At 50.7% G+C, this 23,529-nt stretch overlaps 1 protein-coding gene across 2 annotated transcripts in view; it reads left to right on the top strand.

Annotated features, from left to right (window-relative positions):
• The window catches only part of CLSTN3 (calsyntenin 3), a 29,287-nt gene extending 5,758 nt beyond the window's left edge, over positions 1–23,529 (top strand). The window contains exons 2-18 of one of the 2 annotated variants that reach the window (XM_054591467.1): positions 2,323–2,445; positions 2,905–3,100; positions 3,667–3,875; positions 4,125–4,274; positions 4,493–4,678; positions 5,123–5,404; positions 6,179–6,291; positions 8,537–8,699; positions 9,307–9,363; positions 10,050–10,207; positions 10,344–10,492; positions 15,223–15,449; positions 15,754–15,924; positions 16,739–16,884; positions 17,130–17,265; positions 22,094–22,296; positions 22,591–23,529. In XM_054591467.1, coding sequence (XP_054447442.1) covers positions 2,323–2,445; positions 2,905–3,100; positions 3,667–3,875; positions 4,125–4,274; positions 4,493–4,678; positions 5,123–5,404; positions 6,179–6,291; positions 8,537–8,699; positions 9,307–9,363; positions 10,050–10,207; positions 10,344–10,492; positions 15,223–15,449; positions 15,754–15,924; positions 16,739–16,884; positions 17,130–17,265; positions 22,094–22,296; positions 22,591–22,731 — 2,810 coding nt within the window. In that variant the 3' untranslated portion in view covers positions 22,732–23,529. The remainder of the gene's footprint in view (positions 1–2,322; positions 2,446–2,904; positions 3,101–3,666; positions 3,876–4,124; positions 4,275–4,492; positions 4,679–5,122; positions 5,405–6,178; positions 6,292–8,536; positions 8,700–9,306; positions 9,364–10,049; positions 10,208–10,343; positions 10,493–15,222; positions 15,450–15,753; positions 15,925–16,738; positions 16,885–17,129; positions 17,266–22,093; positions 22,297–22,590) is intronic. The other variant, XM_054591468.1, reaches the window with a different exon arrangement.

Genomic DNA, 23,529 nt, shown 5'->3' with positions numbered 1-23,529 from the left:
GGGCCACTGAGGTTCTCTGGCACATGACAGGTGTTGGTTCTTCCCACCATCCCCCTTCCCATCCATTTTCTCAGACCTGCCCCTTCTCCCTTCCTTCGCAGCCCCTTTGCCACATCCTCCGGTCTGGCCCATCTCTACCCATGTGCTTCTGCTTCCATTTGGTCTCTATTCCCAGTCTGGGGTTTCTCTCTCCCCCTCTCCCAGTTCCTCCCTGTAGAAGATATCTCAGGTCTCGGAAGGACTTGCCCTGAGGGGCGAGAAGCGTCTCTGGGAGGTTCTCCATTTTCACTGAGGTGTGCCTGCCCTAAGAGTGTGTGGCAGATCCATCTGGTTCATCTCCATCCCGTCCTGGGGAGAAACTCTTCCCTGCAGCTCAGCAATTCGGAGCACGTATGTTTTGGCGTGTTCCTCTGCATCCATACCCTTATGCCTGCATGCAGCTGGGCTGTGGGTTACCAGAGCTGCCCTCTCTGGCAGACAGCAGATAAATTCAGCTGGGCGAGGCTGACAGAGGGGCCAAGAGGGAGGGAGGGAGGGAGGGTGGGGGAAGAGGGCTCAGGTAGGAGGAGAAAGGCAGGAGAGGGCAGAAGTGGGTCTGTGGGGGGAGCCACAAGAGTGGTGAGAGGGAAAGCTGCGAGGGAGAAGGGAGATGAGGTGTGGGAGGGGGGTAAGAAGGGGCTGGAGAAGGGTAAAAGTGGAGGCACGAAAAGAGAGAGGAATCAAAGGGAAATCAGGAAGAATGGGTGGGGAAAACGGGAAGGGGAGAGTCAAGGAAGGAAAAGACAGGGAGCCCAGGAGTGAGTGAGAGGAGATGGACAGAAGGAGAGTCGGAGGCTAAGGGGAGAGGAGCAGGGTCGGGGCGAGGGCTGGAGAGGGTGTCCCGCGCCGGCCTTGCTGGGAGCCTCCCCTCCATCCTCAATCTCTGACCTCAGCCTGGCTTTTTAGCCTCTTCCTGCCACTTCCTCTGCTGCCTTCTGAGCACCATCTTGTGGCTTTCTCCTCTGCCACGAGAGAATGGGGTGGTGGTGGTCATTGGCAAGAAAAGGGCAAACTTTCAGATAACAGGCTTTTTGGGGGTGGAGTTGGGGGGAAAAGTGGAAATCAGGGTTTCCTGCTCACTGTGACATTCTGGGGATGAGTTTTCTTTGGTGACGTCCTTTTGGGTGGTGTCTTCCTCTGTCCATGTCCATCAGTGGATGGGTCATCATGAATGTGCTGTGGGAGCCTGGGGGTTGTCATGACAGGATTATATAGAACAGGCAGTGGGGGCTGTGGTTGGGAGGTGATGTAGGAAGGGAAGGGAACATGCTGTGCCTTCCCATAGCCCCTTATCAGGCTAGTGGGAGATTGGGGCTGGCCGGGGGCACAGGGGAGCTAAGTCTGCTAGGAGATGGGGCGGTCTGGAGGCTGAGTCAGCCCCTTATCTATCCAGAATGGGCTGGTGGTTGAAGGGAAGTAGGATGGGGTAGGTAAGAGTTGGGACTAAGTTATGAGTCTGTATAAAAAGTGGGGTTCAGGGAGCGTGGGGTTTGGTGGATTTGGCGGGGGGACATTGAGGTGTTGGTTACGAGTGTGTCTCTTGACTGTGGGGGTGAGAAGCACGGAGGAGATTTGTCGTGTTTCTAGGCCAGCTTGATAATCCCTTAGGATGTCGGCTCTGCTGGGTCCAGTTATTTGACATCGATTCCTCTGCTCTCTCCCTGCCCCTCTGTGTCCCCCTCCCTCTGTCCTATATATTTTCTCTTCTCTCTTTCCTCCTCTTCTGTCTACTCGGGGAGAATGGCCTTAGGTTGGGACTTGGCCGGGAGAAGTGCAGGGTAAAGGAATCAGGATTGAAATGGGGTGGTTGAGGTGGTGGTAGTGGAGAGGATAAACAGTCAAAATCTCAGGAAACTTCTAGATCTTCTTTTCCTAATCTCAACACTTCCCTTACCCTATCCCTTCCTTTTCCCCGGGCCTCCGGATGGCCCACCACTGTTTCCTGAATCCTAAATCTCCACTCTCCAGCACTTGAGGTCTCTAAAGAAAGTTCTCCGCCCTCCGACCATGTTTCCCAGGGGAGATGGGAAACCCCTCTCTCCAGGGCAGGCTGTTGCCATGGAACTTTCTATCTTGCCATGGAAGAGGGCTGTGACCTCCCTCTGAACCTCTGACTCCTTTAATAGCTGATTTCTTGTCCTCACTTTTTTTCACTGCAGGTGCTTCTGCAGAGTGTGAAAAGGGTGGTGATACTGGAGTGTGAGTTTGTCTAAGTCAATGAGGCTTGTGTGGGAGTGGAGGGCCAACTCACAGGTTTTTCCTTTCCTCTCCCTGGGGCATCAGCCAACAAGCACAAGCCATGGATTGAGGCAGAATACCAGGGCATCGTCATGGAGAACGATAACACGGTCCTGCTGAACCCCCCACTCTTTGCCTTGGACAAGGATGCCCCCCTGCGCTATGCAGGTGATTGGGGTTGGTGGATGGAAAGGCGGGTAGGACAGAGAAAAGGGGTTGGGAAGGCAGAGAGTAGGGGAGGAGAGGGGACGTCCTGGAAGGGAGAGCAATAAGGAAGTGAGGACGAGGCCCTGGAAAGTGGAAGATAAAGTAGGCTCAGGGAGCCGAAAGGGCTACACTGAAGCTGGTGGTTGAATAAAGATAGCCAGAGAGAAGGACATGGGCAGACAGGGGTTAAACGCATCCAGATTTTGCCAGATCTCAGACCTGGTACCTTTGAGAGGTTGTTTCTCAGGAAAAACTAGTGCTGGAGTTGTATGCTTGATAATTATTGCTTCCATGTGCACAAATAAGGGACAGGAGTTTGGGAGGTGAGGTGAAGTGGGAACCCATGACAGAGAGGCTGAGGCTGGAAGGAGATGCTGGAGACGGTGCAGGAGCCTCATCCTTCTCTACCGCCTCGGCCAGGTGAGATCTGTGGCTTCCGGCTCCACGGGTCTGGGGTGCCCTTTGAGGCTGTGATTCTGGACAAAGCAACAGGAGAAGGACTGATTCGGGCCAAGGAGCCAGTGGACTGTGAGGCCCAGAAGGAGCATACCTTCACCATCCAGGCCTATGACTGTGGCGAGGGCCCTGATGGAGCCAACACCAAGAAGTCCCACAAGTGAGGAAGCCCTTGGCCTCTGCCCCCTGCTGCAGGGCCTCCTCCCTCCTTCCAAGCCCCTCAGCAGCCTCTATCTGTGCATTCACTGGATAGCTATTCCTCTTCTCTCTGTTTACAGGGTTTAGGGACAGGAGACAGACAGAAATATATGGTAGAGCTTAGTGGTCTCTAATTCTGGCTCTGCCTCTTATAGCCTTGGGCAACACACTCAGCGTTTCTGGATCTGCTTTTCTTTATCTGTAAAATGGGGATAATGATGACACCTACTTCTTGAGGTTGCTGTGAAGGTGAAAGGAGATGGTTTGTGTGGAAAGCATGCACCACAGTGCCTGACAGATGGTAAAGGGCTCCATACATGGGAGTGATGATGAGGAGGAGAACAAGGAGGAAGGGGAGGAGCACACTCAGCATGGGGATGGGCATCAGGAACAGGCTGAGGGTCAGCCTCAGGGACATACTGCCCCCGTCCTGCTCTGATTCCCTGTCTGGATTTCTGCCTCTCCTGAGTCTCTGGTATGGGGCTAGCTGACTTGTCCTCTCCCCCCATCCCGCTCTGTCACGTGCAGGGCAACCGTGCATGTGCGGGTCAATGATGTGAACGAGTTTGCCCCTGTGTTTGTGGAGCGGCTGTACCGAGCTGCAGTGACAGAGGGGAAGCTGTATGACCGCATCCTGCGGGTGGAAGCCATTGATGGTGACTGCTCCCCCCAGTACAGCCAGATCTGCTACTACGAGATCCTGACGCCCAACACACCCTTCCTCATCGACAATGATGGTAAGTCCAGCCCCTGCCCACCTTGTGTGCCCACATCCCTCAGGACACCGCAGGGCTGAGCTGTCCACTTCTCTGCCCTTCACATTCTTGTTCCACACCTCTTTCCCAGATGTGAAGCCTTTTTTTCCCAGATACCTTCTTTCCAGCTTCCTGCTGCCTAATCAGCTCAAGAGCGCACCCCTCCCCCCTTTTCCGTAGGCTTTCGCTAGTGCTCCTGACCTTCTCTGTCCTCCCTCACCCCCACCCCAGGGAACATTGAGAACACAGAGAAGCTGCAGTACAGTGGTGAGAAACTCTACAAGTTTACAGTGACAGCTTATGACTGTGGGAAGAAGCGGGCGGCAGATGACGCCCAGGTGGAGATCCAGGTGAAGCCCACCTGTAAACCCAGCTGGCAAGGTGAGGAGCCCTGCGTTGCTACTCATCTACTGACAGTCTTGGAGCCGTGGCTAGGAGTCAGGGGAGGGATATTTGGGTGCAGGCTTGCAACTGTCTACCCTGGATGGCCATTTTTGGGGGAGCCCGAGACTGTGGAATGGCAAGGGCAGAATAGACAGGGAGGAGGAGCTACCTTAGTTTTCTGTTTCGCCACTGCCCTCTCCGTCTCACCCATGCAGGCTGGAACAAAAGAATTGAATATGCACCAGGGGCTGGGAGCTTGGCTTTGTTCCCTGGTATCCGCCTGGAGACCTGTGATGAACCTCTCTGGAATATTCAGGCCACCATAGAGCTGCAGACCAGCCATGTGGCCAAGGGCTGCGACCGAGACAACTACTCGGAGCGGGCACTGCGGAAACTCTGCGGTAGGTGTGCACCCCTTAGCCCCTGGACCTGTCCCTTCCCACCCAGCCTTTACATGACCCTTCTCTGCCTCTTTCTTAAGAATCTGCCTTATATCTTCTTTTGCTCATCTAGAGGTGTATATATTCACAGGGTTGTGGCATGTAGTTAGCTCTTGTGGCCTAAAAAGATAAATATATTACTGGCAAAGATGCATAATTATAGCACAAGACAGTCACCAGATATATTGTGGGACAATGTTAGGGAAAGATGAAGAGTTGAGAATACCTGGGGGGAGGTATTCCTAAAAGGGAGGTCCATCCCTCCCTCTCTGTCTTTGAAAGGCCAGAAGAGGTGGTGAGATGAACTGCAGGTGATTTTTTCTCATCACTCTCTCCCTGCTGCCTTGCACTTCCCCATCTGCCGTCACTCAGCTCTGACACATGTGCCTTCTGGGGGTTCTGCAGGTGCTGCCACTGGGGAGGTGGATCTGTTGCCCATGCCTGGCCCCAATGCCAACTGGACAGCGGGACTCTCAGTGCACTACAGCCAGGACAGCAGCCTTATCTACTGGTTCAATGGCACTCAAGCTGTGCAGGTGCCCGTGGGTGGCACAGCTGGGCTGGGCTCTGGGCCCCAGGACAGCCTCAGTGACCACTTTACCTTGTCCTTCTGGATGAAGCATGGTGTAACTCCCAACAAGGGCAAGAAGGAAGAGGAAACCATCGTGTGTAACACTGTGCAGAATGGTGAGCCTTCCTCAGGACACTGGTCTGAGAGTGGGAGAGAGTGGCTTCATGTCCTGCCTCTATTCCTGTCCAGGCGACGGCTGCGGATGGGTCACTTCCTCTCTCTTCACTTGTAAGATGGCAGTGCTAGGTTTGGTACTCCCTGAAATTCTATGATTTGCTCCCAACGTAAGTTGAGATCCCACATCAGTCAGAGTGCAGAGGGACTGCTCGCTGCCACTCTCACTTGCAGTTGCCCAGTCCCCCTGCATCCTATCCGTGGACTCCTCCCCGAATCTGCCCCCATGAAAGCCTTTCCATTGTGATGGGAAAGCCTGGGTCTGCTCCATTCTTTCTCTTCCACTCCATCTCATTTTCGTCTTAAAAAGGCTAGTTGACTCCATCACTAAGTATGCAATGACACATCCTTCTAGGGGTGGGGGGAGTAGGAGGAGGTCTTGGCTTGATCTCTTTCATTCCTGCCACTTCTCTGAGGTCATTGCTCTTCATCTGAATAAGATTGTTACCCGTGATGTTTCTATTAACGGAAGGACCAATAATGATCTGGGTGGGGGCAGGCTGGCTGGTGCCACGCTCAGCCAATCAGAGTGCCAGAGAAGCTCTAGTTATCAGCTGAACTGGAGTGTGTGAGTGAATGAGGGGAGAAGACTAGTGAATGCAGGAGTGAGAGCCTCTACGTGAGGGTAAAGAGAACCCTGGCATCCGCTCCCTCCTGGCGCTTTGAACCTGTTCTTGCCCCTGTGTTTGACCCCCATCCCCATCTTCTTCCCTCAGAGGACGGCTTCTCTCACTACTCACTGACGGTCCATGGCTGCAGAATTGCCTTCCTCTACTGGCCTCTGCTTGAGAGTGCCCGCCCAGTCAAATTCCTCTGGAAGCTGGAGCAGGTGAGGCCAATGCCAGAAAGATGGGCGCATGTAACTTACTTGCAGGAAGGAGGGTCCTAGGGCAGGGTTAGGAAGTTTTGGGGTTGCCCTCTGCCCCCTCTTTCATTCTCCACATTCCGTTCCTCACCATTATACCCCCAAGTTCTCTTGTTCTCTATTTCCAAGGCTTGTCTCCTACAAAAAGCACTCCTGGATTAAAAGGTAATATGGAACAAGTTACTACTAACACCATACCCAACCTGCCATCTTACCCCACTCCTTGTTTTATTTCATCTCTTTCTGATCTAGAACCTTAACAGTACATATCTCTGACTCTCAAGCGGTTAGCATGTTGTAATTGAGAAAATAAGTGATTCTCAGGTACACAGATTGGGTTTGAGTCCTGCCAGGGGAATTTACTAGCCATGAAAACGTGGTTAATATGTCTAAACTTCAGTTAATTTACCTATTAAATGGGGGATAATAAGAATTCTATATTCCAGAGTTGTAGAATTAATTGATATAATCTTTATACAGTCGTCCTACTTAACGATGGGGATGTTCTGAGAAATGCGTTGTTAGGCAATTTTGTCATTGTGTGAGCATCACAGAGCGCACTCACAGAAACCTAGATGGTATAGCCTACTAAACACCTAGGCTATATGGGATAGCCTATTGCTCCCAGGCTACAAGCCTGTACAGCATGTTACCGTGCAAAACTACACAAAGTGAAATCAAGCACTAGAGAAAACGATGCAATCAAGACACATGGTACACACGAGAGGTATGAGGCTGTTGCTGACGTAACAGTTCTTACTTTTTTATAGAAAACATTTTTTTTTAATAGTTAGAAAGAGTGCATTCTGAAATAATGATAAAAAGTATAGTAAATACATAAATCAGTAACATTGTCATTTATTAACAGTATCTAGTATTACGTGCTGTATGTAATGGTATGTACTATCTCATATATGACTGGTGGTGCAGTGGGTTTGTTTATACCAGCACCGCCACAAACATGTGAGTAATATGTTGCACTATGACATTTTGACAGCTACGATGTTGCTAGGTGACAGGAATTTTTTGGGTCCATTTAGTCTTATGGAACCATTATCGTTTATATGGTAGGTTGTTGACTGAAATGTCGTTATTCTGCACATGACTGTAAGCTGAAAAGGACTGTATACATGTTAATTCTCATTGTTATTATCCATGATTATGTGGGATAAATAAAAATGGACCAAAAAAAAGTAAAATCCTCTCTTGAGCCAGCAGTTGCATTCTCCAAGCTAACCACAAGGACTAGTGGGGCCTAATGGGATTCCATCTCCTGTTTTTCCTGCAAGCCCTGGTGGAATGGCTGATTAAGCAAATGGCTGAAAAAAGGCAGGAAGTGGAAGAGAAAGGGAAATGAAGGGTCTAGAAAATCCACAAACTGGATAATTGAGGGCTGTCTACAAAAGCTTCTGCTTTTTGTGGCACTCTTTTAAAGAGATAGTCTGCCATTTGCTACTTCTTGATTTTCCCCCTTGTTGCTAATATTGGTAACATTACTCCCTCTATTTTTCTTTTACTCACTCTTATTTACTCAACAAATATTTATTAAATATCAGTTACATCCCTGTCATTCCGGTAAGTCCTGGAGCGACAATAGAGTATGAGAAAGAACAAAATCTTCACCTTTATTAAGCTTGCATTTTAGTTGGAGATAGATTTTTAGAAAATAGGCAGACATATAAAAATGATAAGTTGTGATAAAGGCTCTGAAAGAACAAGTAAGGCACTGAGGTAGAGAATAGGGGAAGGCAAAGGCTGGGGAACTCACCTTATATTGGATGTTCAGAGAAGGCCTGACTGAGGTGAAATGTAAGCTTGGTCCTATAGGATTGGAAATAGCTGTGAGGAGAGGGTGTTCTAGGCAGAGGGGAAAGCAAATGCAAAGGCCCTGAAGTAGGAAAGAGCTTAGCATGTTCCAAGCATCAATTAATTCACAAAATTGTGTGTTACTTCTCATAGAAATGCTTATAGTTTTAAAGATTTACCTGAAGAGTGAAATGTTAGGTCGTAGGTGAGTTACCTGATAGATTTTGTGCAAGGATGTTATTCCTAGAGTTGGGTAGGCAACAATTTGCTAGTAAGCCCTGATGGTAGAACTAGGCATATGAGGGACTATCCCTTGATTCCCAGGAGATGGGGCAGTGCCTTGTTCGTTCCCTGAAGATGATGTAACTGAGGAATTCTTGCCTCTACCCTACTACTCCCCTAGGTCTGTGACGATGAGTGGCACCACTATGCTTTGAACCTGGAGTTCCCCACAGTCACACTCTATGCTGATGGCATCTCCTTTGACCCTGCCCTCATCCACGACAATGGTCTCATCCACCCACCCCGAAGGGAACCTGCTCTCATGATCGGGGCCTGCTGGACTGGTAAGTCCCGGAGCTTCTCAGTAAAGATGCTAAAGGCTGGAGTTTCCTGTGGCTTAGGACTCGTGAAGGAGCAGGGGCAGCCTGACTTCACGTGTCTCCCTGCAGGTGGGCAGGGAGACTCAGAAAGATCTCCGTTGGACACCACAGCCCCTTGTTATCTCCCACCTATTAAACTGGCCACTGCCTGTGACTGGGAAGAATTTCCTTCTCAGGCATCGCCAGAATCTTTCTGTCACTTCAACCAGTTTCCACTTCATTCCATCACAGTGACGATGATTTCCACAGCCCTTCCCACTGTTGGAGGCCAGTAACCCTTCAGAGAGTCATCAATCTTCCAACTCTTAAGCTACTTCTTTCATTTTCTTTTCCTTCTGGAAATGTTTTCCTTCTGGAAGTCTTAGCGGGGCCCCTGTGTTCCTTCAGCAGTATATTTAGGGGTTTGTCTACACCAGAGGCCTGAGAGATTGAGGCATGTTAAAAGAAGGGTTGGGACTCACCTGAGAGGTTGCAAGTCCTAAAAGGGCAGGTCAGAGCAGGGAAGAGCTCTTCTTCCTCTCTGTCAATCTGTTCCCACAACCTTGAGCTCACTGCCTCTTTTTTTCTCCAGAGGAGAAGAACAAGGAGAAGGAAAAAGGAGGAGACAACAGTACGGACACCACACAAGGTATTCTGTGTGGAAGAACTGGAGACTAGAGAGTTCTCCCCTTAACTCTCTGTTCTGTGCTCCCTTTCCCACACAAAGCCTGTCCAGCCTTGTTATTTTCTGCTTCCCGTGCCACCAGGGGGCAGAGCCTCCGAGAACTGCCTGTGACTGCCAGCAGGGCAGGGTTTCCTTGATGAGTTAAGGCCAGACGGAGCTTGGCTGGGTGTCCCTTACTGTCTACAGAATGAAGTGAAGGAGTTCTCCTGCTGGGATGCAGGAGGCAGGAGTCAGTCACACAGCAGGGAGGATCTGGGCAGCTGTGAAGCTCACACACATTCACCCTGGTCCCCTTGCATGCCACTGAAGATGCCCTCTCTTTCAGCCTCCTCCTTCTTGCTGTTTTCTCCCTTGGTCTTGCTTTCCCTTTTCCCTTTCTCCCTGTCCTGGAAGCTTTCCTCATTTCTGCTGCTTCTAGCATTCACTCTTCTTTTCCATTGGTTTATTCTGTCTTCTCTCTGCCTTCTCCGATCTCCCATTTAGCCTCACTTCTCTCTTTCTTCTTTCCTTCTTTTAGTTTCCCCGTTTCTCTTTTTCATTTCTTTCTCAAGCCTTCTGTTCTTTCTCTGTTGCCCTTTCTCTCAGCCCCTTCCCTTGTTCATTTCCTAGTTTCTTCTCACCTCCTATCTGCCCCTGTGTTCCTGCCCTAGGAGACCCCTTGCAGATCCACCACTACTTCCACGGCTACCTGGCTGGTTTCAGCGTACGCTCAGGCCGCCTGGAGAGCCGCGAGGTCATCGAGTGCCTCTATGCATGTCGGGAGGGGCTGGACTATAGGGATTTCGAGAGCCTGGGCAAAGGCATGAAGGTATAGCCCCTTCCTCCAGATCTCTCTCTCCGGGCATGCCCCCTGTCCCCTGCCCTTGTCCCACTCCTCTACCTCTGCTCCCTTCCTCTCCTGCCTCGTGGGCCTGCTCTCAGCTGTGTCTGTGTCTGGGGCCCAGGTCCACGTGAACCCCTCGCAGTCCCTGCTCACCCTGGAGGGGGATGATGTGGAGACCTTCAACCATGCCCTGCAGCATGTGGCTTACATGAACACTCTGCGCTTTGCCACGCCTGGCGTCAGGCCCCTGCGCCTCACCACTGCCGTCAAGTGAGTGTGGGGTGGGGCGGGCAAATCCTAGAGCAGAGCCAGGCTGTCAGAACCCTTTGGCTGTCACAGTGCCACCTTAGGCTAGGCACGCCCCCCTCACTTAATGCATGAGGAGACTGGGTCCCAGAGAGGACACTTGACCTGCTCAGTTGACATAGCTTGGTAGACTGATTTCTCAACAACTGATTCATTACTCTTTTCACTGAGCCACACTTCCAGAATTTGGGGGTCTTAATCTTCTCTATATGCCTCTATGCTGATACATAAAGTGGTACAAAGAAGGTACTGGATTGGGAGCCGGGAGAACTGACGTTAATTCTGACTCAATACTAATTACCTGGAAGACGTTGGGCAAATAGCTCTAGCTGCTTTACCTATTTTAATCTCGATTCATCAAGTCCCTGCAAGGTCAAATAGGATGATCTAAGTCTGGGAGTTGGCAACCTATGGCCCTGGGCCCAAATCTGGCCTGCTGCCTGTTTTTGTAAATAAAGTTTTATTAGAACACAGCCATGCCTGTTGTTTTGCATATTGTTTATGGCTGCTTTTCCACTGTGATGACAGGGATGAGTAGATGGGATGGAGACGGTATGGCCAAAAAGCTGAAAATATTTACTGTCTGGCCCTTCACAGAAAAAAATTGCTGACCTTTGAGTTCTAAGTGAATGATTTTGAATTGTTTAAAAGAAAAATTATACATTACTTCAAGGTTTAGGTATATTTGGTGTTTAAAAATACAGATTAATTGAGAGGTAATGAAAACTTAATAGCTACGGACATAGAGTCTATTACTAGCTTTTTTGAATTGAGCAAAGGCTATAAAGCAGGGATAACAATGGAATCTAACTCATGGAATTGTTATGATAACTAAATGCGGAATTGTTATGATAACAAAATGATATAATCCAGATCAAATGCCTGGCAGAATGCCTATTCCGCAAATGTTGGCTTTTATTATAAAGGAATTTTCACCCCTTATTATGGTGTATGAGGCAGTTTTTAGGAGATATTGCCATCTAGTGGGTGGATTACAGAATGCTGGAGTCAGAATTCTTGAGTAAGCATTCCCTTCTCTGTTGCTCTGCCTCAGTTTCTCCACAAGCTGTATGAAGATAAATACCTCTGAGTTGTCCCGATCCTGAGATGAGTTGGTTTTGCAAAGAGAGGACTCTGAGCCCTAGACAGTGACTGGGTGTGAGGGCCAGGCCTCACAATCAGAGCGTGGAAGGCGGGACAGGGGCTTTTGGGAACTGGGATGCTGGTCCATGGTGTGGTCATGGTGTGGAGCTGAAGGCCCTAGGTAAATGAAGTCATGTGGATGCAGATCAGAGCTGAGGATGTGTCCTATCATGTTTTAGTCAGAACTCTAGTTGTTAGAGGGCTGTCATTAGTTAAGAAGGGCTTAATCCCCCTCAGCCTGCCAAAGACCAAGTCAGGAGGGAGGGCTCTGTCTTTTAGCTTAGGGTGGAGCTCTGCAAGGGTCATCTACAGCGGGGAGGAGGTGATGCCCTCTTTGTGAATGGGCCCATCTGAGTCCCTCCTACCTCCGTTATGTCCAGGGAAGAGGCTTCTACAAGCGCTGGGCACTGACTTTGGTCCTTTAGTACAGGAAAAGGGCCTTGTTGTTTACTTTCTTGCTTTCTGAGGTTAAAAAAGAGAGGACCCTCATTTCCCCATTTCTAGGGCTTCCATGTGATTGGGCAGTGCTACCCTAATGCTCTCTTGAGGTTGTGGGAGAAAATATAGAGGTTGTGTGTGCTTGTGCATGTGTGAGTGAGTGAGACAGGGAGAGAGATACCTACCAGCACCTCCCTTTCTCTGATGCATAGCCTTGTCCTAATCCATGTGGCTTCCCTAACTTCCAGTGTTTAGTTCTTGGGCCTCTGTCCATATAAAGCCAGCTTTATGCAACTATTCAGTCATTAAGGAATTCCCTAAGGTTTTTTTTTTTTAATTTTTAAAAGATTTTGTTTGTTTATTTTTAGAAAGAGGAGAAAGGAGGGAGAAAGAGAGGAAGAGAAACATCAATGTGTGGCTGCCTCTCAAGCACCCCCCCAGTGAGGACCTGGTCCACAACCCAGGCATGTAGTCTGACTGGGAATCGAACAAGTGACCCTTTGGGTCACAGACTGGCACTCAGTCCACTGAGCCACACCAGCCAGCGCAGCGTTTTTTAAAAAAATCTTTCTTGCCCATTTACTTGTGGTATTAACACATCTTTTCTCTAGCTTTGTTCTTTTCCCGTAGATCTTGAATTTCTACCAGCTTGCTATAACCTCTACTTAGAAGTTCTTTCAGTACCTCAAAACAAACAAACAAACAAAAACAAAAAAAAAAGGAGCTAATGCTGAAATAATGAACCTCAATGCCCAGACTAGCCCCTTCCACCTGAGTTCTCTGTTTCTGTAATGATGCCTCCATCCTTGCAGTCACCCCAGCTTGAAACTTTTGAGTCATCTTGGGTTCCTCCCTGTCCTGTTCCTCCATGTCCCGTCCATTGCCAGGTCACCCAGACCCCTCCTCTATCCTGGCTCTCTGGAATCTGTCTTTTCTTTTTCCATTTCTGCTGTTATGACTCCAGCGCAGGCTCTTATTCCCTTTCACTTGGCCTATTGCAGTAGCCTCCTAACTAGTTGACTCATCTCTAGTGTCCTAACTTTGGTTGACTGTCTGCTCTGAGGCAAGAGTAGTGATCTTAAATTAGAATTTTAGGAATTTTCTTTTCCTGATGAAGAAGACATTCATGGCTTTGTTTTGCCCACTGCACAAAAATTGCACTCGAAACCCTCAACCATCTGGCCCTGCCTTATGTTTCTCTACCCCACTGAGTATGTTCTTCACCTTCTGTGAAGTGAAGTCCTCCTTCCTTGAAAGGCTAGCTCACTTGCTACTTTTCTTTTCTTTTTTTTTTTTCTTTTGATTTTGAGAGTACATTTATTAAGGCTGGGGATAGTGAAACAAGGAAAGGCTTAGGATAGAAGCAAGATTATGGAACATAACCCTAAGATTATGGGCTGCTCTGGTTTACTGGAAAGTCAGAGAAGAGAGTTCTTGGAGACAGGTTCAAGGGGTTAGCCCGGGGTGAGATGCTGCCCATTGCTCCTCTGATTGCAAGTCTCAGGGGGTCCCCTGGAGTTTAGGAGATGCACACCTGTCGGGGAAGAAGAGAGGGAATAAATGTGCAGACGAGCTCCCAAGAGGGAGAGCATGCGCTGCTGCTTTTCTTGATTGTTCCTACCCTCCCTTGCTGAATGCCCTGTTCCCACCATAACCAGGAAAAGTCTCTCCCTCTCTGAATTCTCATGGGGTTTTGTTCCTCTTACATGAGGGTGACCATGCCTGCCCTTGTTTTAAGGTTTTTGCTCTGTATTTAATCTCTCAACCACACCATTGGTGCCTTTGGGTTGTGGCCAGCCTCCCGTTCCTCTTTGTGGCCCTTTGGGTTGCTCATCAAAGTGGGAATGTCCATTGGAGCCTGTGCTGCCAGGGTCAGGTGGGGCTGTTTTCCAAGAGGCTTTGATCCAAGCCCCTCCACATGACCATGCAGATTGTCCTAGGCCCCACTCCTAGCGACACAGGAGCTCAGTGAGCCATGGGCATTGGTCATTTCAGAGACCCTGAGCTCATCATGTCTGCTGAGGCTACCCTTCTCTCTTCTGGCTCCAGCAATCAAACTGGGCATACTCAGGCACTCTAATAATGGTCTTCTCAGCAAAATCAGTTCAGTTAGCACAAGCGTGTGGACCATGTGCCCTACCCCCGAATTAGCAGCTCCCTTATGAAGGCTGTGTGTTCAAGGGGACACTTCTTTGTGAATAAATCTGGTTGGTGCAGTCCCAAATGGTAGCTGCTGTTCAGTGGAAAGATCACAGACTTAGAATGAGAAGAATGGGTTTAAACCTTGACTAGGACACATATTTCTTATGAAACCAAAAATGCTTCACCTAAAAGCTTTGCTTTTTTCCCCCTGTTCTACAGCACTGAAATAAAATGAAATGAAGTAATGTGGGTAAAATGCTTCATAAACCAGCAAGTGCTGTGAGAATTATTGTCAATGAACATAGGGTGTGGTTAGAGGGGATCCTGGGAGTGTGTTCCTGAGCTGCTGTGCTGTTGGTTGTTTCAGCCTGGTTGAGTTTTTTGCGGAGTTTGTATTGGCACCAAGATCAGTGAGGCTTCATGGGAAGGTGGATGCAGGTCCAGGACAGTCAGATTAGTTCACCTACCAAAGAGTGTTATTCTGATATTAAAAGGGAATGAGTGGAAGATTCACCAAGAAGGAGGGCATCTTTTGATAGGTCCCCACCCCCTTTTTTTGTTGGATATTTTGAGGTACCTATCTGTCAGATACTGTACTATTGAATAAATACACTTAAAAAACCCTCCTGGATAAAGAACTATATATGTATGTATATACATTTTTTAAGCTCAGCCTGTAAAAGGCAGTTTGATAGATGTCCCATAATCTTAGGTTAGAGCATTGAGGATGTGGTCACCGCCTTAGGTCAGGTTTGCCTGACCTCTGTCCCTGTTCTTTCCTGCAGTGGCGCCCTCCCAGGAGATGGGATCTCCCCCTCCAGCTTTGCCCAGGGGGTGTGGTGGTGCAGGGACCCTATCGCCCTTTTCCTCTCCCACCCTCTATGTAGAGGTGGAGGCCCAGAGGGATGAAACAGAATATAGATTATAAGGGAGGGCATTTGGGGGTCACAAGCTGCCCATGTCTTCTATAGGTGCTTCAGTGAAGAATCCTGCGTCTCCATCCCTGAAGTGGAAGGCTACGTGGTGGTCCTCCAGCCTGATGCTCCCCAAATCCTGTTGAGTGGCACTGCTCACTTTGCCCGCCCAGCCGTGGACTTCGAGGGATCTGAGGGGGTCGCTTTGTTCCCAGATCTTCAAATCACTTGCTCCATTTCTCACCAGGTGGAAGCCAAAAAGGATGAGAGTTGGCAGGGCACAGGTAAGGATGACCCCAGGGAATGAGATCATCCAGAGAAGGGGTCTCTGTGTGGAACCAAAGTGAAGGAGGAAAAACTGGGGGTGGATGTGAGTGCTTGACTTCCTCCTGCATTTGCTTGACTAGAACCACTTACCATCAGGCTGAAGAGCCAGGGGGAGGTCCATGGGTGCACAGCAATTGTTGGGTAATGGCGTTCTTGAGAGTGATGCTGATTGCTCCCAGGGAATGACCCTGGAGGGGTAGGAAGAGCCGCCACGAGGTGGGTCTTCAGCTCTGACCCAGATCCTGGCTCTCTCCAATCCAGTGACAGACACACGCATGTCAGACGAGATCGTGCATAACCTGGATGGCTGTGAGATTTCTCTGGTGGGGGATGACCTGGACCCGGAGCGGGAAAGCCTGCTCTTAGACATGGCATCCTTGCAACAGCGAGGCCTGGAGCTCACCAATACGTCAGCCTACCTCACCATTGCTGGTCAGTGTGGCCCGAGAGCCTGCCTTCGTTTTCTCTGTGTGCTTCTCCCCATGATCAAGGACCAGGAAATCCAGAGGGCCCTGCTTCCAGACCCAGGAATGTGGCTGTGTGATATTTTGTGCTTTCCCAGCCTGGAAGATCTGTTGGCTTCCAGATTGCCCCTAGAGGAAATGTGCTGGGGGTTAGTCTCCAAATGGTCCTTTCTCTCTTCTTTCTCTACGGCCTGGCTCACCTCCACTCCTCCTTTGCCTGAGCCTTCTCAGACTAGCTTCCTGATCCTCTAGCTGTTTGATAGCAGCCATCCTGTCCGTCTTCCATCTAACTAATCTCACGTACACAGGATAGCTTTCAGTTAGGAGGTCATCTAACTAGCGGTAATGCATTGGGAACTTCCAAAGGAAGCCTGCTCTTCTCCAAAGGACTCTCCACAAGTGAGAATGAGAGCTGATGGACCTAATCAGTTCTCTCGTATTTCCATTCTTTTCAAGAGCTTCCCTGACGACTTCTGTATTTCCTCCTCTCTCTGTTTCTCTCCTGCCTGCCCGCTCCCTCATGTGGGCAGTCTCCTGATTTCCTTCCATCCATCCCTACTCAGAAGCCCCAGAGCTGTTAGAGAAGGGCAGAGCAGGAAACGCAGCCTATTCCAGCCAGTCAGAGCCAGACGGGGGACGGAAGGGAGCATCTCATCCTCTGAGAGCTTGAGTGCCACCCCTATTGAAGGGTGGGGCTCACCCATTCTAGGCTGGTGGGAGAGAGAGTCCTGCCCTGGGCCCTTTTGCTGGCCCCTGCACTGAGGTGCTTCCTCGTCTCCCAGGGGTGGAGAGCATCACTGTGTATGAAGAGATCCTGAGGCAGGCGCGATATCGGCTGCGCCACGGAGCTGCCCTCTACGCCAGAAAGTTCCGGCTTTCCTGCTCAGAAATGAATGGTCGTTACTCCAGCAATGAATTCATTGTGGAGGTACCACGAGGGTTCCTTTCTTTCCTTCCACAGCTACCCCCTACTGGTGAGGAACCAGGGTGGAGTGGACTGGGACCCACAGGTGGTGGGGATGGGACTTATAGCAGGGAGGACTCCTGGACACGGTAGTGGGTGGGAAGCCGCAGCGGGGCGAGGGGTGGGGGAGGCAGTGGTGGGAGACAGCTTGAGAGAGGTGGAGCCGGACCTGGGGGGGAGTGCGTGCCCACCAAGCCCTCCTTCTCCAGGTCAACGTCCTGCACAGCATGAACCGGGTTGCTCACCCCAGCCATGTGCTCAGCTCCCAGCAGTTCCTGCACCGTGGTCACCAGCCACCTCCTGAGATGGCTGGACACAGCTTGGCCAGCTCCCACCGAAACTCCAGTACGTAAGGCTGTGTGGGGCGGGTGGGTGGCAGGGTACTGGGCTGGGCACAGGCATCCTCCCCCTCCATCCTTGGGAGGGGGAACAGGGTGGTGCAGTGGGTTCTGTTCCCTTGTGATACCTGATGGCTGTGTTCCAGTCCCTTTATCCCCCCGGATCATTAACTTGCCCTTGTGAAGAACAGGAGCCTTGTGTCATTGCAGGGGCACCTATGCTGCGAATCATAAGGGCAGTGTGGGGTTTAGGCAAAGCCTTTGTTATCCCTTCCGCCCTCCCACACAATATCAAATTAGCCCCGGCCCTTATCGAGTATTTATTAAGCACCTATTATGTACTAGCACTGTCTGTCCTAAAGTACTATTAGGAGTATAAAAGAATTATAGGATAGCTATAGTCCCTGTCCTCAAGGCAAAAGGTGGTGCTATTACACATGTAATTATGGGCTATTTACAAAGTCGTAAGACTATTTCTAAAACAAAATACGCACATATGCAAATACCCAGATGGAGTGCTGCCCTTCAAAGGGGTCTGGTTTCCTGGTCACGGTCCTTCACCAGCGATGCAGCCTTTTAATTCCCGCTTTAAAAGTTGCTTAATTGTAAGAAAGCTAGAAATGACAAGCATAAAATAGAAAAAACAGCTATAATTCTATCACAGAAAACCATTTTTCATATAATATATTATGTGTCTGTTCTTTTTCTATACCTATCTTTTTCTTTTTACAAAGTTGGGATCCAGTTATTTTGTAACCTGAGTTTTACACCAAATATTATAAAATTCGTCTTCTCCCACATTATTAACAACTGCGAAATCAAAATCATTCTGACGTTGCTCAAAATGGTTTATAGAATCCCTTTTCAGATTGCTTTCAAAGCCAACTTATGAACTGCATTTATTTTATTTTAGTTTTTTGGACACGCCTTGCTGGGGGCCCAGTTCAGTATTACCCAACTTCAGCACCCACTTCTGTCAGAGTTGGAGCTGGATGTCATTCTACACTTTTAAACATTAAACCCACTCTCAAAGGGCACAGATTTGTCACTTTTGAAAAATGTGAAAAGGTGTGTCACAGGCTCCAAAAGCAGTTCTTTAAGGAGTTTCAAGGATACTTTCTTGGAAGAAGCATGTGGCTACCACACACTGCCCTGAAAGCACAGCCCGCGTTTCAACAACGGAATAATGAGAGCAGCGAACACATCAGTGTGCGCCAGGCTCCATGCTCGTGGGCTTTTACACGTGTTAACTCATTTAGTCATTACAAACAACAAATCGATTAAGTACTGGAATTATTTCCTTTAAAGACAGGGAAGTGAAAGCCCAGAGAGGTTAAGTACCTGATCTAAGATCCCACAGCTAGAAAACGATAGAGCCAGAATTCAAATCCAGGCAGCGGAATTCCAGAGCCCGTACACTAACCATTGCTTCAAATACCCTCCCCATTTATGTTTGATGCTTTAGGAAACTACTGTTAGCCTCAATACTTTATAGTTGCACCCAATTTCGGGGAGTTCTGTGGGCTTCCCAGGGCTTCTTACTCAGTCTGGCTTCGTCTGTTTAGTCAGTGGCCTCTACCACATTATCCTTTGTGTTTCCTTTTCCCTGGAACTGGCTCTCTTTCTTCAGCAGAAGACTTTTTGTGTTTTACTGTGACTCACTGTGGCAGAGCAGATGGATATAGCTAGGGGTGAGGAGGGAGCACAAGGCATAACCAAGTTCAAAAGGTTCCAAGAAGCTTCATTTGATTTTTTTAGTTGGTAGAGACATATAAGTGAACTAAACCTGTTTTTGTTAAATAGACGCTTGCACCAACCCTCTTTTTTCTTATGATTCCTTAGCCCTTTCTCCAGTTCTTTCCCTGGGAACTAGCCCACTCAACCTTCTTTGGGTTGGACAATAGGTCCTTCTACACAGATTAGGCTCAAGGCAGATTCCCTTTGACACTGCTGTTGGGCCTGTTGAGATTTTCAGTGTTTGTTTTCTCTGGAAGGAGGTCCCAGGGGAAGGAGTCCCCATTGTAACTGCCCTAGAGCTTTCTCCCCTCACCCTTATCTGCCCATCTGCCTCGGGGTGCTCCAGGGTGTGTAGACATTGCCCTAGTTCCTGTTCTGTGCTGATGTCCAGGCCAACCAAGCTTGCTCTGAGATCTAACTGAGAGCAGCAGCCTGCCTTTGCGTTTTCCCTTATTTTGGCCTGAGTATTGTGCAGAGCTCATAGTTCACCTGGGGTCATTGGTGCTTGGCATCTCCCGAGCTTACCAGGAGATCCGCTCCATAAAACCTGGTCCATCTGCCTCCTCAAAGCAGTCCTTCCCCTACCCCTCCCAACCCCAAGGGTGGCATTACAGAACTGTGGCTTTGCAATTTAATTCCTCTAGCCATGCAGAAGTGTAAAAGATACCACTGCCTCCAATGGGACAGGAGGTGGATTTCTCTGAAGCTCCTAAGAACATCAGAAAGCAGAGATCAGTGTGAAGTGGGGCAGTCGGGGAATGTTTTGTGGCACATGTGGAGTCTGAACTTGGACCTTGAAGGATAGAGGGGATTTTGTGTGGCCATGAGAGAGAATGAGAATTTGAAAATTGGAGGTGGGTGGTTGGTTTAGGGTGATATAGTAGGAGAGAATAAAGTTGTCTGAGAAGGGTGAGACAAAATGGTGAAGACAGTATTTATTTAGCCTTCTCTTTCCCCTTCTTTCCCTCCTTCCCTCCATCCCTCCCTTTCTCCCTCCCTTCCTTTCTGACACCTCCTAGTGCTGGCAATCAACTTGTAATTTCCATCAATTTATAATTTCCTTTGCCAGGCTGGGGCCTCAGAGGGACAAATGCATTTGATTAAGGCACAAACCGGAAACTTTGACGTACCATTGTGCCCTAGAGCACGTTCCCCTGCTGTGGTCTCCCCTCTGAGGGAAGGTCTCCCCCCCTTCCTAGAGCCTGGGCTTAGCTACCAGGGTCCTCTCCTGGGACTCCCCCCTCCCCCCACCCTGATCTTACTCATTGACTTGGAGACTTGGGAGGTTCTATTGTCTGCAGATGGGCAGAAAGGTCATCTCTGTGCCCCTCTTCCCTTCTCCCCTATCCCCAGGCAGTTGAGCAATATGGATCCAGTCAGACCCACCTCTGCCCTGCTAGGCAGAGTCAGCTCTAGCTCGGGAGTGGCCCCAAGTGGGCTATGGGTCAAGTCAGGACGGGGACCAACTTGGCAGAGAGACACCAGGGCGGCCTCAGGGAGGTGTGAGGCTAGTGTGCCTCCTGAGGCAGGGCGTTCTCCACACGCCAGGTTGGCCCAGGAGCGCGTGGTAGTGTGCGTGTGGTGGCTGCCTGCGGGAGGGGACTGCAGCAGGATGCATGGGGCTCCCGTGCTCTGTGCTTCTGGGCGCTCTGCTCTGTCTCTTGACGTGTGTTAGAGGTGATGGGTGCATTCAGGACAGTATCTATAGCTTGGAACGTAATGTGCGTGTATGAGGTGTATGGGTAATAGTCCCTCAGCAACAGAACTGCCCACGGTCTGGGCCTGACGGAGCCTCTGTGGTCGGGTGAGCTGCTGTGAGCAAAAACAGCGGGCAGGGGTGTGCGCCATGTGGGGTGTAGTGACCCAGCTGCTTGTGAGGGCCCTGGGTCTGGGCATGTGTGTGTGGGGTCTCTACCTGCATCTGCTGTCCCTGGGGCTGTGGGCTCTCCTGTTTTGCCTGCTTCTGCTTCTCCGAGGGCTGTTTCTGTGTGTGTGGGAGGGGGGAAGAGCTGCGCTCACGGCTGCTCGCTCTGTGGCCCTCGCAACCCATGTCGGTGGTGTTTACATCTTCCTTCGAGGGGTTGGCTGGCTTGCCCAGCTGGCAGGGAGCTGGGTGACTCTGCACCTATTGCTCCTCTCTGCCTTGCTGGAGACCCTCAGGCGTATCCCTTTGATCCTGCTGTGTGAGCAGGCTGCCAGGTGGCTGGTGCAGGCAGCTACATGGGCCAGCAGAGGCCTGGCTTGGGTGCAGGGTGGGGCGACCTTTGTCCAGTTCTGTGCCCAAACACTCTTCTTGGGCATGTACCTGTGCATGCACATCTGCTTTTCCGCCTTGAGCTCTAGGGTCCATGTGAGAGTCCACATGCCCTTCAGTGTCTCACTGCCCTTCAGGACCCATGCCCCACTGGACCTCAAAGTGAGGCTGCAGGGCCAGAGGCATGACAGGGCCATGGGGAAGGGGGCTATACCTCAGAGGGAGGAGCAGAAGCCCCCGTGGTTCAGGAGCCCCAAGTCCATAAGGAGAAGGAAGGCGGCACCAAGCAGGAGTAGGCTCAGTCTAGGTGGGTAAGCGAACGAGCTGTTCCTTGTCCCTCCAACCTGTCCCCCCGACCTGTCCCCAGCCTTAGACATTCTCTTCTCCCACACTATTAAGTCTATGTGGTTGCCTCTCTTCTTACCCCACTGGGCCCTGGGCACCTCATTGCTAGGCCAGAGGGTCCCAAGAGGATGACCTGGGCAGGTTGCAAACCTTTCCCTCTGCCCGTGGAGAATAGGGGTGCTTCTGACAGCATTGGGCTTGGAGCCCGATTCTTCCTCTGCCCTTGCCCCCGTTTTTGCACACTTTCCTCCCTCTGTCTCTCTGTTCCTTTGGCCGTAGCAGCAGCCACTCTGCTGCCTGCTTCTAGCCTGCCTTCTGGTCCTCCCCAGCTCTATTTTTCTTCCAGCTTCTACAGGGTAGTCCCCTCTTTGGGCCATCGTAGATCCTATCCTCTCTTACTAAGAGGCACCCTCTGGCCGGGGCCCCCCGCCTGCTCCCTGTGCTGAGTCCACTCAGGCGGGCCTGGCCGCGGGCTCCTCATTGCACGCTCTCCCCGCAGTGGTCCCCAGTGCAGCGACTCTCATCATTGTGGTATGCGTGGGCTTCCTGGTGCTCATGGTCATCCTGGGCCTGGTGAGAATCCACTCCCTTCACCGCCGGGTCTCAGGAGCCGGCGGCCCCCCGGGGGCCTCCAGTGACCCCAAGGACCCGGACCTCTTCTGGGATGACTCCGCTCTCACCATTATTGTGAACCCCATGGAGGTGAGTGGCTTTGGGAGGTGGGGAGGTATAAAGGGTCAAGATTCGGCTGGAACATACACACTGAAGACTCCTAAGAATAGCCAGGCCCTGGGGAAAAAGCTCTGGGCAGAGCTTGTGAGCAGAAAGGAGAAAGGTTTGGGCAGAGCTCGTGAGCAGGAAGGAGAAAGGTTTGGAGAGGGAGGAGGTGGGGTGGGGATGGGGATGGGGAGACTGAGGGAGTGTGGCCCCAAGGGAGGGGCTCTGAGGTGTGCGAGGCCGCTGAGCCCCTCTCCTGTCCACCCTTGCCTTCTCCAGTCCTACCAGAATCGGCAAGCCTGTGGGGTGGGGCCTGCCGGTGGCCAGCAGGAAGATGAGGACAGCAGTGACTCAGAGGCAGCTGACTCGCCCAGCAGCGATGAGAGACGCATCATTGAGACCCCCCCACACCGCTACTAAAGCCTACACCCCTCCCCAAACAGAGAAAGAATTCTGCCCTGGTGAGGCAGAGACACCCCCAGAAAAGAGAGAAGGACATTCTGAGAGAAGAGGGACCAAGAGGGAGAGAGCTTGAGTCATCCTTTAATTTCAAAACCCAGTGGGTCCCATTGGAGTCTGCCCTCGTCAGTCCCCAGCCCGCCTCCCTCCCATGCCTCTGGGCTCCTATTCTCCCAGTGTGGATGACGCTGGCTGCCTTTTCTGCCTCTCAGGGCAGCCTTCTCCTAGCTCACCTGTGTCTCTGTCTCTCCCCCCACCAACCAGGCTCTCTATGGGTTGGGGGGAGGCGAGGGGGTGTCAGTAGCAATGGCAGCAGCCAAGGATGGGATTGAAGGAACCCCCTGCCTTTCCCTACTCTCCTCTCCGTGAGGCCTTCCTCCCCCAGCTCCCTCCGACAGGGCCTTCCTGCTTCTCTGATGATCTCCCGCCTCTCCATCTCACTCTGGGGATCCCTGCTCCTTCCCCATGCCCCCTTTCCTTCCTTTGTTGTCCTCTTTCCCCTCCTGTCCCGGCCTGAGGTCCTGCAGCCCCTGCCCCTTCCTACATGACTTGGTCATGGTTAGGTTGTGGGGGGTGGGAGTGGGAGTAGGGGCCCCGGTGTATTATATATAATGTATATTTTTTCATGTTGTCGTGAGCACAGCCCCTGTGTTCCATGTGCAGCTCACAGCCTTGTGTGTGCGTGTGGCATCGTCATGTCCTGGGGTGGGGGTAGGGGATTGGTGTGGTGAGGGAGGGGACACACCTGAGGGTTTTCAA

Source organism: Pteronotus mesoamericanus, unplaced genomic scaffold (genome assembly GCF_021234165.1).
Source record: "Pteronotus mesoamericanus isolate MK-2021 breed Mesoamerican mustached bat unplaced genomic scaffold, CSHL_Meso_final scaffold_21, whole genome shotgun sequence".
Lineage (NCBI taxonomy): Eukaryota > Metazoa > Chordata > Mammalia > Chiroptera > Mormoopidae > Pteronotus > Pteronotus mesoamericanus.
This window is presented reverse-complemented; position numbering and strand designations above follow the sequence as displayed.